This window comes from Callithrix jacchus, chromosome X (genome assembly GCF_049354715.1).
Source record: "Callithrix jacchus isolate 240 chromosome X, calJac240_pri, whole genome shotgun sequence".
Classification (NCBI taxonomy): Eukaryota; Metazoa; Chordata; class Mammalia; order Primates; family Cebidae; genus Callithrix; species Callithrix jacchus.
The window spans coordinates 98,351,017-98,365,989 of record NC_133524.1 but is presented as its reverse complement, the minus strand read 5'-3'; the positions used below and the strand labels follow the sequence as shown (position 1 = coordinate 98,365,989).

General features: G+C 39.5%; 1 protein-coding gene and 1 non-coding gene across 4 annotated transcripts in view; one reads left to right on the top strand and one right to left on the bottom strand.

The window, feature by feature from the left end:
- Nucleotides 1–14,973, bottom strand: part of ZMAT1 (zinc finger matrin-type 1) — a 57,306-nt gene that overhangs the window by 23,536 nt on the left and 18,797 nt on the right. For all 3 annotated transcript variants that reach the window (XM_017968245.4, XM_078363420.1, XM_078363421.1), the window contains exon 2: nucleotides 252–358. In XM_017968245.4, coding sequence (XP_017823734.3) covers nucleotides 252–358 — 107 coding nt within the window. The remainder of the gene's footprint in view (nucleotides 1–251; nucleotides 359–14,973) is intronic.
- On the top strand, nucleotides 11,405–11,507 carry LOC118150756 (U6 spliceosomal RNA). The gene has a single exon (XR_004738904.1). It is a non-coding gene; the product is annotated as a U6 spliceosomal RNA (small nuclear RNA).

Here is a 14,973-nt window from a genome sequence, read left to right as displayed (position 1 = left end):
GGGAGGCAGAGCGGTGTGAAAAAAAAAGAAAAAATCTTTGGAGTAAAAAGACTGAGTTTAATCTTAATTCCCCAAACTTCAAGTAGTATATTACCAACTCTTTCTGAGCCAGTCTCCTCATCCATCAAAGGAAAATAATACTACCTTTTTCACAGGATTCTTGTAAGAATCAAGTAAAATGACTTATAGGAAGTTTACTTGCTACATTTAAAAATCTGCTTTAGACCCTATTACCATTATTTTTAACCTACCTCATAATGTGAAATTCTTTGTGATTCAAACTGTAGCATCACTCCACATACTTGACAAAACTTATCTGTAAAAAGTTCAGCCTTTTTCTGTTTATTCCAAATGGGATCTGTGAATAAAAAAGGGAAGACAAATATATCACGTTAATAAATACTTAGAGATATCATTTTCATTCCTCAACTATATATGATTTTATATGCCACTTCAAATTTGAGTGCTTGTGAGACTAGAGTAACAGCTTTTTGTTCAAGTATGCAATTTAAATTTAATATACACATACTAAGCATCCCTCTAATGTCAGATATAGCAAGAGTTTATTTAGTATGATAAGTCTAGGCAATGGCATTCTAAGGAATCATTATGGGGGCATCAGTAATTTCATGAGCTTCATGGAATGATTTTGGACACTGGTAATTAAAGGCTGGATTTCTAAATCCAGCCTTGGCCAGGTGCAGTGGCTGATTCCTGTAATACCAGCACTTTGGGAGGCTAAGATAAGAGGATCGCTCAAGGCCAGGAGTTTGAGACCAGCCTGGGCAACAGAGCAAGACACCATCTCTACGAAAAATAGAAATAAAAATTAGCAGGGCATCATGGCACATGCCTGTGGTCCTAGCTACTCCAGAGGCTAGGATGATCACTTGAGCCCAGGAGGTTGAGGCAGTTGAGGCTGCAGTGAGGTATGATTGTGCCTTTCAGCCTGGGTGACAGCAAGACACTGCTTGAAACAAATGAACAAAGAACCAACCAAAAAACAAACCAGAAAACCAACCAAACAAACAAAAAACAGCCTTGATATTTTGTGTTTTATAGCAGACAACCCTAAGAAATGCTTTGCTTTAGGGCCGTCACTTGTCACACAATTCTCGTAAGAATCAAGTAAGAGATTTTTACCACTCTCATTTTACAGGTCCAAGAAACATGAAGCAATGCCTTCAATGTTGTCTAGAAATTACAAGGAACCACAAACTATCTTTGTCCATAGTAGGCAAATATCCTTCATAACTGTACAAACACTAGCACACTCATGTGGCCAAACAAGTCTCATACAGGTCTCTCAAAACTATAATGTAATGTTCGTATACTAAGATCTAGAAATGTATGCTAAAGTGTTTATCACTTTAATAAATAATACCTGCCAACACTTTCTGCATTTACACTTGAGGTCGATACTGTCATCTAAAATTCTTAAGAGCGAGTGTATTCTGCCAAAGTTTATCCATTTTTCTATACAGTGTGAGTCACAAACATCAAAATTCTCATTGTTACTTGGCTATCAAAGTGAATAAGTTGGTACCAAATGCTTTCACAAAGGGATGCCAATTAATATATTAAATGAATGTTTAATTAGCATATTAAATGAATAAAAATTTGTAGAACAAATACAATATATCCAACTCCCAATAATAACAAAAATTAAATATATGCACAGAAAAATCTGGAATAAAATAAACCATATTTACAAATGGTTAGCTCTGATAAGTGGGGCTAGAAAAGAAGCAAGGAGAGACAACTTAATGTTTAACTCTATGTACAACTGTCTTAATTAAAAAACCATTAGGAAGAACATCATCAAGATGGTGGAATAGGACTTTTCAGCACTCATTTCTCTACAGAAACATCAATTAAAACAACTATCCACACATGAAAATAACTTCACAAGAGCAAAAAAAAACTAAAAAACAAAACAAATAGGCAGGAGATTATAGCAGCATCTGGGTGTAGCACAGACATAAGGTACATTCAAGAAGGTAGGAAAGATAGTTTCACACTATTAGCATCAGCCCTCTACCAACCCCGGCATAGAGTGGAGAGAGATACCCTCTGTGTGAGAGAAATAGAGGGAAGTGAGCACTGAACATTCATTCAACTCTAAAACTGGACCCACGCCAATAATAACCAGTGCTAAGAAGGCCCCCACAGCCTCCAGGTCAGTGGACTCAGCCTCCAGGCCTGCCCCAGTCACAAGCTGAATCATTCAACCCCAACCTCCAGGCCTGCACAGTGAAGTTGGTCTTCAGGTTACCTCAACATCAAGCTAACCTCAGCAGTACCAAGGCCTCAACCACCCTCAGCATTGGACTAGCTCCCAAGGCTCCTGGCTTCAGGCCAGACCCCTACAGCCCTAGTCATAAGGCAGGCACCTGCAGACTCAGCCCCTCAAGGAGGCTGATATAGGCCCCAAGAGGCTGGTACCCACAGACTGAGCCTCCAAGCCCACGCCAGCACCAGGCAGGATTCCATAGCCCCACCCTCTAGGCTGGCTCCTGTAGTCCTCGCTGGATCTCCTCCAACTCAGTGTTCTAGCAGACCCAGGGCCCAGGCCAGTTCCAGTAGACCACAGTGCTGGATTGGCTGCTATGGACCTAGGTGCCAGGACCATCCCTGTGTTACCAAGTTCCAGGCTGGGCCCTGCAGCTCCAGGACCCATGTTAGCCCCAAGGAACCTAACCTCTAAGCTAGCCCTTGCACATCACATCTCTGGGCTTGCATCTACAGACTCAGGCTCCAGGCCACCCTCAGTAGTTCCAGGCATTGGGCTAGCATCCACAATTCTGGGCTCCAGACCAGACTCTGGTTCCAGGCTCCACACTGGTCCCAGCACCAGGCCCCAGGCTCCAGAGGCCCCAGGCTCCAGGCTTATTCTAAAAGACTCAGGGTCTATGCCCACTCCCATATACCCCAGTACCAGGCAAGACCCCTTGGACTAAGGGTCCAGGACCACACATGCAGACTTGGGCTCCAGTTCTTTCTCAATGATCCCAGGAACCAGGTATCTCAGTGATCAATTCAACAATCCAAGACACCCCAGTGCTAGGCTAGCCTCCATGAACTGAGGCTCCAGGCCCATGCCAGTGGTCCCAGGTGTCAGGCCCATCCAGTGTTCAGCCATCTCCTACAGACTCAAGCCCTACCCCCGCACCAGGTGAGCCCCTGTGGACCAGGCTTTAGGCTGGTTCCTGTGGATGATACAGGCCCCAGACCCACCCTTGTGGACACAGGCTCCAGGCCCATCCCTCAAGACCCAATCAACAGGTCCACTGCAGTGGATTTGGGCTTCAGGCCCAACTGAGGACCCAGGTACCAGGCCCACCTATCTGCTAACCCAGGTAGTAGGCCATCCTGCCCAAGGATGCCAGCAACAAGCACATCAAGGATCATACTAGATGGCCTGCCAAGAATCTCTGGATGTGGCTGACTGGTGAAGGGCTTTCCCATAAAACTTAAGTCTGCAAAACTGGAATAAGTCCTTACATTTCTTTAATTGCACAGACATTAATGTAAGGCAATGAGAAACATGAAAAACCAAGGAGACATAACACCACCACAAGAACACAATTTCTTAGTAGCTGACCCCTATACAAACTATCTGACAAAGATTCAAAATAACTGTTTTCAGGAATCTCAGTAAACTTAAAAAAAAGAGAGAGAGAGAAACAATTTAATAAAATCAAGAAAACAATAAATGACCAAAATTAGATATTAACAGAGACTGAAATTATATTTTTAAAAGGTCAAATTCTGGAGCTTAAAAATACTATGAATGAAATAAAAAATGTAATAGCATCAACCTCAGAATTGATCAGGTAAAAAAAATAATCTGTGAACTCAAAGATAAGCTATTTGAAAATATACAGTAAGAGGAGAAAAAAGAAAATAAAGAATAAAAAGGAATGAAGAAATCTTACAGGATATATGAGCAGCATCAAAATAGCAAATGTCTGGGTTATAAGAGTTCATAAAGGAGAAAAGAAAAATAATGGGATATAAAGCTTATAAAGAAATAATAGCTAAAACCTTTCCAAATTTGGAGAAAGATATACATATCCAGGTATAGGAAGGTCAAAGGTCTCCAATGAGATTCAATCTAAAAAAGACTACTCCAAGATAAAACTACAATCAAATTGCCAACAATTAAGGACAAAGAGAGGATCCTGAAAGCAAGAAGAGAAAAGAAGCAAAAAAAACATAACATATAAAGGAGTTTCCATAAGGCTAGCAGCAGACTTCTCAACAGAGGTCTTACAGGCCAGGAGAGAGTAGGATCATACATTCAAAACGTTGAAGGAAAAAAACCCTGCCAATCTAAATTACTGAACCCAGCAAAACTTTCCTTCAGAAATAAAAGAGAAAGACTCTCTGACAAACAAAAGCTGAGGGAGTTTATTCTCACCTGGCCTGTGTTATATGAAATGCTAAAGGGAGTTCTTCAAGATAAAAGAAAAATATGAAAATTAGTAACATGAAAACATATGAAAGTATAAAACTCACTGGTAAAAATCAAATTCAGAATACTTTAATACCATAATGGTGGTATGTAAATCACTTACATGTTTAGTGAAGGTTAAAAGACAAAACTATTGAGAATAATAATAGGTACAACAAGTTATTAAGAGATATACAACATAAAATGTAAATTGTGGCATTAAAAATATAAAATGTGCTGGGGTGGCAAAAGTGTAGAGTTTTTTATATGATCAAAGTTAAGTTGTTAGCAGCTTGAAATAGCCTGTTAAATCGTAAGATGTTTTTATAAATCTCATGGTAACCACAAAGCAAAAACCTACAGTAGATACCCAAAAGATAAAAAGTAAGGAATCAAAGCATGCTACTGGAAAAAAATCACTTAATCACAGAGAAAAACAGCATGACATGAAGGAACAAAAGATCTATAAACAACCAGGAAACAATTAATAAAATGACAGTAATAAGTTCTTACATATCAACAATTACCTCAAACTTAAATGTGTTAGATTTTCCAATTAAAAGATGTGGGGGAGAGGCAGGAGGATTGCTTGAGCCCAGGAATTAGAGACTAGACTGTGCAACATAGCAAGACCCCATCTCAAGAAAAAGAAAAAGATACAGAGTGGCTGACTGGATAAAAAACAATAGCAACTATCCGCTGCCTACAAGAAAGACTTACTTTATCTTGTGGGAACACATACAAACTAAAAGTGAAGGGACGAAAAAAGATATGCCATGCAAATTAAAACTAAAATACAGCAAGAGTACCTATACTTAAATTAGATAGAAACCATTGAAGATATTTATTTTAAAAGTTATGTTAGATATCTTCACCTAAGCTTAATTTTTAATATTATTACATGGACTAAAAATGCTTACTTTAAAAAGTGCATACTCAAGATAAGAATAAATGTAATTAGAAACATGTAAGAAACAACACAATGAATTGTTACAAATTTATCTCTATAACATATAGTATCACCTCTGAATTATTTTTGAGATTATTTTAGAATACATGATTTATCTAACTTTGACCCTAACATCAGCAATGTAAAGAAGCTAAATAAAATGCACTTTAGGACTTCTCTTGTTTCAGGATTAACTACTATGTGCAAACTAAGCATAGTGGTATAATCTTGAAATTCCCATCCATTAAAATCTTTAATAAGTAAATATAGGAAGCAGAGCAAGACAGCAGAATAGAAAGCTCCACCGATTATCCCCCCACCCAACAAGGACAGCAAGTTAACGACTATCTACACAGAAAAAAAATACCTTCACAAGAACCATAAATCAGGTGCCACTCAAAGTACCCAATTTTAACTTCAGATCGCTGAAAGCGGCACTTAAGACATAGAAAAAAAAAAAGGTCCTGAATAGCTGATGCCACCCCTCCCCCACCCCTGCAGCTGCAGCCTGCTGCAGAGAGCATTTCTGAGTGCCGGAAGGGAGAACACAACAATTGTGAGGCAATGAACTCGGTGCTGTCTTGTTAGAACAGAAAGGAAAACCAGAGCAAACTCAGCTGATGCCCAACCAGGGAAGGAGCATTTAAACCAGCCCTAGCCAGAAAGGAGTTGCTGATCCCAGTGGTTCCAACTTGAGTGCCTTCAAACCCTACCTCTGAGGGCCAAAGTGCTCTCAGTCTCTAAGTAAACTTTAAAGGCAGTCTAGGCCATAAGTACTGCAACTCATAGGTGAGTCCTAGGGCTGAACTAGGCCCAGAAACAGTGGACTGAGATGGGGAGGGCACATGACATAATGAGACACCAGTTGGGGCAGCCAAGGAAGGACTGAAATCACCCCTCCCTTAATCCCAGGCTGTATAGTTTGAGGCTCCAAAAGAGATCTCTTCCTTCTGCTTGAGGAGAGGAGAGTGGAGAGGAGGGGAGGACTTTGTCTTGCATCTTGGTTACCAGCTCAGCCACAGCAAGATAGGGCACAAGTCAGAGCAGTGAGGCTCTGTTCCAGGTCATAGCTCCCAGATGACATTTCAAGACATACCCTGAGCCAGAAGGGTATTCCCTGCCTCGAAGAAAAGGGCTCAATCCTTACAGCATTCATCATCTGCTAACTGAAGAGCCCTTGGGCCCTGAATAACCAGCAGTGATGCCCAGGAATCACCTCGAGGGTCTTGCTGAGCCTCTGAGACTTGCTGGCTGCAGGTGAGACTCAGCATATTTCCACTGTGGTGCTATGGGGCAAAACTCCTGCTTTAGAAAAGCAGAGGGAAAAGTAAAGGGGACTTTGTCTTGCCCCTTAGGTACCAACACCACCACAGGGAGGTAGAGCATCAAGTGGGCTCCTGGGGTCCCTGATTCTAGAGCTGACCGTTGGATAGCATTTATGGAACTGCCCTGGGCCAGAGGAGTGCTCACAGCACTGAAAAATGAGTCCTACACCAGGCAACATTCACCACAAGTGGACTTAAGAGCCCCTGTAACTTAGGGGTACTCCAGTGGTATTCTGGCAGTACACCTTGCCTTGTAGCCAGGGGAGGCAGTGGCTAACAGGTGAGGCTACTCTGCCTTTGGAAAGTGAAGGGAAGGATAAGAAGGTCTGAGACTTGTGGTTTGAGTACCAGCTCAGCTGCAATGCAATAGAATACCAGGTACACTTCTAAGGTTTTTTAACTCTAGTCTCTGACCACCAGACAACACGTCTAGATTCACCCAGAGATTGGGGGACCTCGCCATCCTGAAGGGAAGAACACAGGCCTGGCTGGCTTAGCTACCTGTGGATTGTAGAATCCCAGGACCTTGAGAAAACATAGGCAGTAGTAAGGGAGTGGTTACAATGGGCCTTAGGCAAGACTCAGCGCTTCTCTGGCTTCAGGTGTGACCCAGCACAGTCACAGTGGTGGTGGCCACAGGGATGCCTGTGTCACTCCATCCCCAGATTTAGGTGACTCAGAACAGAGAGAGACTCTTTATGTTTTGGAGAAAGTAAGGGAAGAGAAAAAGAGTCTCTGCCTGGTCATGTATAGAATTCTCCCAAATCATGTTCAAGACCATCAGGGCAGCTCCTCTACGAGTCTGAGAGAACCACAGCATTACTGGGCCTGGGGTGCCTCATAAAGAAGACACAGTTTAGATCACAACACCCAGGTCCTTTCAAATAGCTGGAACGCCTTTCCAAGAAGGACAGCTACAAATAAGCCTAGACAGTGAAGACTACATTAAATACTTAACTCTTCAATGACCAGACACCAAAGAATAGCTACTAGCATCAACACCATCCAGAAAAACATGGCCTTCCAAATAAACTGGAAAAGGCACCAGGGACCAATCCTGGAGAAACAGAGACATGTGGACTTTCACAGAGAGAATTCAAAATAGCTGTGTTGAGGAAACTCAAAGAAATTCAAGATAAGAGAGAGGAGGACTTCAGAATTGTATCAGATAAATTTAACAAAGAGATTGAAATAATTAAAAAGAACCAGGTGGAAATACTGGAGCTGAAAAATGCAACTGGCATATTGAAAAATGAATCAGAGTCTTTTAATATCAGAATAGACAAAACAGAAGAATTAGTGAGCCTAAAGATAGGCCACTTGAAAATACACAGAGGAGGCAAAAGAAAAAAGAATAAGAAATAATGATGCACACCTACAGGATTTAGAAAATAGATTGAAAAAAGGAACCTAAGAGTGGTTGGCCTCAAAGAAGAGGTAAAGAAAGAAATAAGGATAGAAAGTTTATTCAAAGGGATAATAATGAGAACTTCTGAAACCTAGAGAAATATATTAATATCCAAGTACAAGAACATTATAGAACACCAAGCAGATTTAACTCAAAGAAGACTACCCCAAGGCATTTAATAATCAAGTCTCCAAATGTCAAGAATAAAACATCCTAAAAGCAGCAAGAGAAAAGAAACAAATAACATACAACGGATCAGAAATACACTGGGCAGCAGACTTTTCACTGTAAACCACTTTACAGGATAGAAGGGCATGGCATCATGTACTTAAAGTGCTAAAGAAAAAAAAACCCTTTTACCTTAGAATGGTATATTCAGTGAAAATATCCTTTAAACATGAAGGAGAAGTACTTTCCAAGACAAACAAAAGCTGAGGGATATCATCAACACCAGACCTGTGCTAAAAGGAATGCTAAAGGAAGTACTTCAACCAGAAAGAAAGGGACATTAATGAGCAATAAATAATCACCTGAAGGTACAAAGCTCACTAGTAATAGTACACAGAAAAACACAGAATATTATAATACTATACTGTAACTGAGGTGTATAAACTACTCTTATCCTAAGTAAAAAGACTAAATAATGAACCAATCAAAAAGAAGAACTACAACTTTTTAAGACATAGTACAACAGTAAGACGTAAGTAGAAACAATAAAATGTTAATAAGTGGGGGGATGAAGTTAGGGCAAGTTTTTATTAGTTTTCTTTTTGCTTGTTTATGTAAATAGTGTTAAGTTGTTATCAGGTTAAAATAATGGGTTATAAGAAGGTATCTGCAAGCCTCATGGGAACCTCAAACCAAAAAACGTACAAGGGACGCACTAAAAATAAAATGCAAAAAACTAAATCATATTACCAGAGAAAATCACCTTCACTAGAGGAAGACAGAAATGAAAGAAAGAAGGAAGAGAAAGCCACAAAACCACCAGGAAACAAAAAATCAAAATAGAAGTACTAAGTCCTTACTTATCAATAACACTGAATGTAAACTTCCCAATCAAAAGACACTGACTAACTGAATAGATAAAAAACCAAGACCCATGTATCTGTTGCCTGGAAGAAACACACTTCACCTATAAAGACACACAGACTGAAAATGAAAGGACAGAAATAGACATTCCATGCCAATGAAACCAAAACAGAACAGGAGTCACTACACTTATATCAAACAAAATAGATTTAAAGACCAAAACTGTAAAAAGAGACAAAGAAGGTCACTATGTGATGATAAAGAGGTCAGTTCAGCCAGAGGACATAATAATTTTAAATAGATATGCACCCAACACTGCAGTGCCCAGATATATAAAGCAAATATTACTCAAGTAAAAGAGAGATGTAGACCCCAATACAATAACAACTGGAGACTTCAACACCACACTTTCAGCATTGGAAATAGCTTCCAGACAGAAAGTCAACAAAGAAACAGCAGACTTAATCTGCACTACAGACCAAATGGATCTAATAGATATTTACAGAACATGGAATGCAACAACTGCATAATACATATTCTTTCCCCCAGCACATAGGTCTTTCTCAAGAATAGGTTGTATTTTAGGTCACAAAACAACTCTGAAAACATTTTAAAAACAGAAATAATATCAAGCATCTTCTAGAACCACAATGGAATAAAACTAGAAATCAATAGGAATTTTGAAAACTATACAAATACATAGAAATTAAACAATATGCTCCTGAATAACTGGTGGTTCAATGAAGAAATTAAAAAGGATATTGAAAAATTTCTCGAAACAAATGGTAATTCAATACAAAATGCTAAAACCTATGGAATACAGTAAAAGCAGTACTCAGAGGAAGTTGATAGCTGTGAGTATCTACATCAAAAAAGAGGAAAAACCTCAAATAAATAATTGAATGATGTATCTTAAAGAACTAGAAAAGAAAGAGCAAACCAAACCCATAATTAGTAGAACAAAAGAAATAATAAATACCAAGCAAAAATAAATGAAATTGAAATCAAAAATACAATACAAAATATCAATGAAACAAAAAGCTGGGTTTTTTTTTGAAAAGTTAAACAAAATTGACAAACTGTTAGACAGACTAACAAAGGAAAAAAGCAAGAAGATCCAAATATGTCAAATCAGAAATGAAAAAGGAGACATTACAACTGATACTGCAGAAATTCGAAGGATCATTAGTGGCTACTAGGAGCAACTATATGCCAGTAATTTGGAAAATCTAGAAGAAATGAACAAATTCCTAAAGAGATACAGCCTACTGACATTAAACCAGGAAGAAATCCAAAACCTGAACAGGCCGATAACAAGTAGTGAATTTGAAGTCATAATAAAAAACACTCCCAGTAAAGAAAAGCCCAGGACTTAATGGCTTCATTGCTGAATTCTAACAAACATTTAAAGAACTAATACCAATATTACCAAAACTATTCTGAAAAATAGAGGAGGAAGGATTGCTTCCAAACTCATTCTATGAGGCCAGTACTACCCTGATACCAAAACCAGACAAAGACACATCCAAAACAGAAAGCTACAAGCCAAAATCTCTGATGAATATTGATGCAAAAATCCTCAACAAAATACTAGAAAACAAAATTCCACACTAAATTAGATCATTCATCATGACCTGGTAGGATTTTTTCCCTGGTATGCAAGGATGATTCAACATATATAAATCAAACAGTGGGATACATCACACTAATAGAATAAAGGATAAAAATGGTATCATTTCAATTGATGCTGACAAAGCATTTGATATAATTCAACATTCCTTCATGATAAAAACCCTCACAAAACTGGGAATAGAAGGAACATGCTTCAACATAATAAAAGCCATACACAACAGACCCATAGCTAGTATCACAACGAATGGAGAAAAACTGAAAGCTTTTCCTCTAACATCTAGAACATGACAAGGACGCCCAGTGTCAAAAGTGTTATTCAACATAGTACCAGAAGTCCTAGCTAGATCAATCAGACAAAAACAAAAGCAAACAACAACAAAAAGATATAAAGGCATCCAAAGTGGAAAGGAAGAAGTCAAATTATCTTTGTTTGCAGATGGTGATATGATCTTATATTTGGGAAAACCTATAAACTCCACAAGAAAACTATTAGAACTGATAAAAATCAGTAAAATTTCAGGAAACAAAATCAACACACAAAAAGGACTAGCATTTCTATGTGCCAACAAAGAACAATCTGAAAAAGAAATAAAAAAATAATTCCAGTGCTTGCTTTGGCAGCATTAAAACTGGAATGATACAGAGAAGATAGCATGGCCCCTGAACAAGGATGATATGCAAATTCATGAAGTGTTTCATAGTTTTCATCCTATGGCAGTCAGAATAGTATTATTAAAAAGTCAGGAAACAATAAATGCTGGCGAGGCTGTGGAGAAATTGGAAAGCTATTACGCTGTTGGTGGGAATGTAAATTAGTTCAACCATTGTGGAAGACAGTGTAGTGATTCCTCAAGGATCTAGAACGAGAAATACCATTTGACCCAGATTTCCATTACTGGGTGTATACCCAAAGAATTATAAATCATTCTGCTGTAAAGACACATGCATGTATATATTTACTGCAGCACTATTTACAATAACAAAGATAGAACCAACCCAAATGCCCATCAGTGATAAACTGGATAAAGAAAATGTGGTACATATACACCATGGAATACTATACAGCCATAAAAAGGAATGAGAGCATGTTCTTTGCCGGGACATGGATGAAGCTGGAAGCCATCATCCTCGGCAAAGTAACACAGGAACAGAAAACGAAACACCACATGTTCTCAGCCATAAAGGGGAGTTGAATAATGAGAATACATGGACACAGGAAGGGAAACAATGCACACTGGGGCCTGTTGGGGGGTAGGGGCGAAAGAAGGGAGAGCATTAGGATAAACAGCTAATGTACGCAGGGCTTAAAACTTAGATGATGGGTTGACAAGTCCAGCAAACCACCATGGCACACATATACCTATGTGACAAACCTATCTGTTCTGTACTTGTATTCTGGAACTTAAAGTAAAATAAAAAAATTTTAAAAAGTAATCCAATTTACAATAGCCACACATAAAACTAAATACCTATGCATTAACTTAAGCAAACAAATGCAAGATCTCTATAATGAAAACTGTAAAACACTGATGAATGATATTAAAGAGGACACCAAAAAATAGAAAAATCTTCCATGTTCATGGATTGGAAGAATCAATATTGTTAAAATGTCCACAGGACCCAAAGCAATCGACAGATTAAAAGCAATGTCCATCAAAATGCCAATGACATTCTTCACAGAAATAGAAAAAAAATTCCCAAATTTATATGGAACCACAAAAGACCCAGAATAGCCAAAGTTATCCTAAGTAAAAAGAAAAAAACTGAAGGAACTGTTCCTTCATAATTCTTCAAATTATACTACAGAGCTATAGTAACCAAAACAGCATGGTACTGGCATAAAAGTAGACATATAGACCAATGGACAGAATAGAGAACCCAGAAACAAATCCACAAACCTACAATGACCTCATTATTGAGAAAGGTGCCAAAAACATAATCTGGGGGAAAGACAATCTCATCAATAAATGGTGCTGCAAAAATTGGATATCCATATGCAGAAAGATGCAGCTAGACCCCTATCTCCTCTATATACAAAAATCAAATCAAAAGACATTAAAGACTTAAATCTAAGACCTCAAACCATAAAAATACTACAAGAAAACATTGAGGAAAATCTCCAGGATACTGGTCTTGGCAAAAATTTCTTGAGCAACACCCCACAAGCAATGTAAAAATGGACAAATTGGATCATATCAAGTTAAAAAGCTGCACAGCAAAGGATGTAATCAACAAAGTAAAGAGTCAGTTCACGGAATGGGAGAAAATATTTTCAAACCACCCATCTGACAAAAGATTAATAGCCAGAATACATAAGGAACTCAAAGAATTCCACCAGAAAAAAAAATATCCAATAATCCAATCAAAACATTGGCAAAAGATTTGCATAGACAGTACTCAAAAGAAGACATACAAATGGCAAACATGCATCTGAAAAGGTGTTCAACATAGTTAATCATCAGTGAAATACAAATCAAAACTACAATGAAATAACATCTCAACCCCAGTTAAAATGGCTTATATCGAAAAGATAGGCAATAGCAAATGCTAACGAGGATGTGACGAAAAGGGAATCCTCATATACTGTTGGTAGGAATGTAAGTTAGTACAACTCCTAAGGAGACCAGTATAGAGTTTCTTCAAAAAAAAACCTAAAACTTGGGATACCATATAATTCAGCAATTCCACTGCTGGTTATTACCCCAAAGAAAGGAAATCAGCATATCAAAGAGATATCTGCACAACTATATTTGTTGCAGCACTGTTTACAATAGCTAATATTTGGAAGCAACCTAAGTGTCCACCAACAGATGAATGGATAAAGAAAATGTGGTACATGGAACAACCCAGGATTGGAGCTCGCGTTGAATCCGCAAACGGTGAGTCAGAGCTGCATTTACAGACTGATCTTTGTTGCCCACAGAACGGGGAAACTCCCAAGTATAAAAAGACACGGGACGCTAGGCAGTAGGTCTGCCTGGAGGCCGGCCCTACCCAGCAATCCCCACAGGGCGCGCTTGTCTGGGTGCCCTGTTGAACCGGCAACCTGAGCCTTGAGAGGGCTGGACTTGAGACTGAACGAGATTTGGACAGTAGCCCAGCCCAGGGGATTGCAGGGACAGATCGTTTGGGATACCCAGTGGGACGAACAAAACCGCGATTTCAAACTATCCCGAGCAGACGGTCCGAGATGCTCTGTGGGAAAGGGGCGTCCACCACTACCGAGGCAACCCGCCCCAACTGAGATACACGCCCACTGCTGACTCAGCCAGCCATTGCCGAGGCAACCCGTCCCTACTGAGATACACGCCCGCTGCTGACGCAGCCTGCCGTTGCTGAGGCAACACACTACAAAGAAAAGACTCTGCCGCAGAGCATGGCAGAGACCACAGCAGAGCCTGCAGGAACAGGGCGAATCACACAACAGCAGGGCGGAGCCTCGGCAGCCAAACAGTGGCTAGTCTGCCTTCTAGCTGGGCAGGACACCTCATCGAACATCCAAAAATAAAGCCCAAACCCCTCAACACAGAGCATTTGAGAAAAAAAAAAGGGTTTTTTAATGAGTTCTGTTGTGGCAGAATCAAACATAGCAGCCTAACAGCCCTGAATGAACAACAGAGCTCACAGCTCAGCAATTAAGCCCCTATAAACTAAAAACTGTCTCCTCAAACAGCTCCCTGACCCCTCTATATCCAAAAGACTGACATTAGGCAGGCATCATCCTGAGACAAACATAGCAGAAAAAGAAACTGGTAGCATCCCTCGCTGTGCCACAGCTGCTAGAGGTGCACCACAGACAAGCAGGGTCTGGAGCGGACCTCAGCAGTCGTACAGCAAAGGGGCTAGACTGGTAGAAGGAAAACCAAGCAACAGAAATACTTCATCATCAACATTCTGGGTGTCCACTCAGAGACCCAATCGAAAAGTCAGCAACTACGCAAACGACCAGCGGACAAATCCACAAAGATGGGAAGAAACCAGCGCAAAAAGGGGGAAAACACCCGAAACCAGAACACCTCGCCTCCTAGAAAGGACCAAAACTCCTCACCAGCAAGGGAACAAAGCTGGACGGAGAATGACTGTGACGAAATGACGGAATTAGACTTCAGAAGATGGATAATGAGAAACTTTTGTGAGCTAAAAGATCATGTATTAAATCAATGCAAAGAAA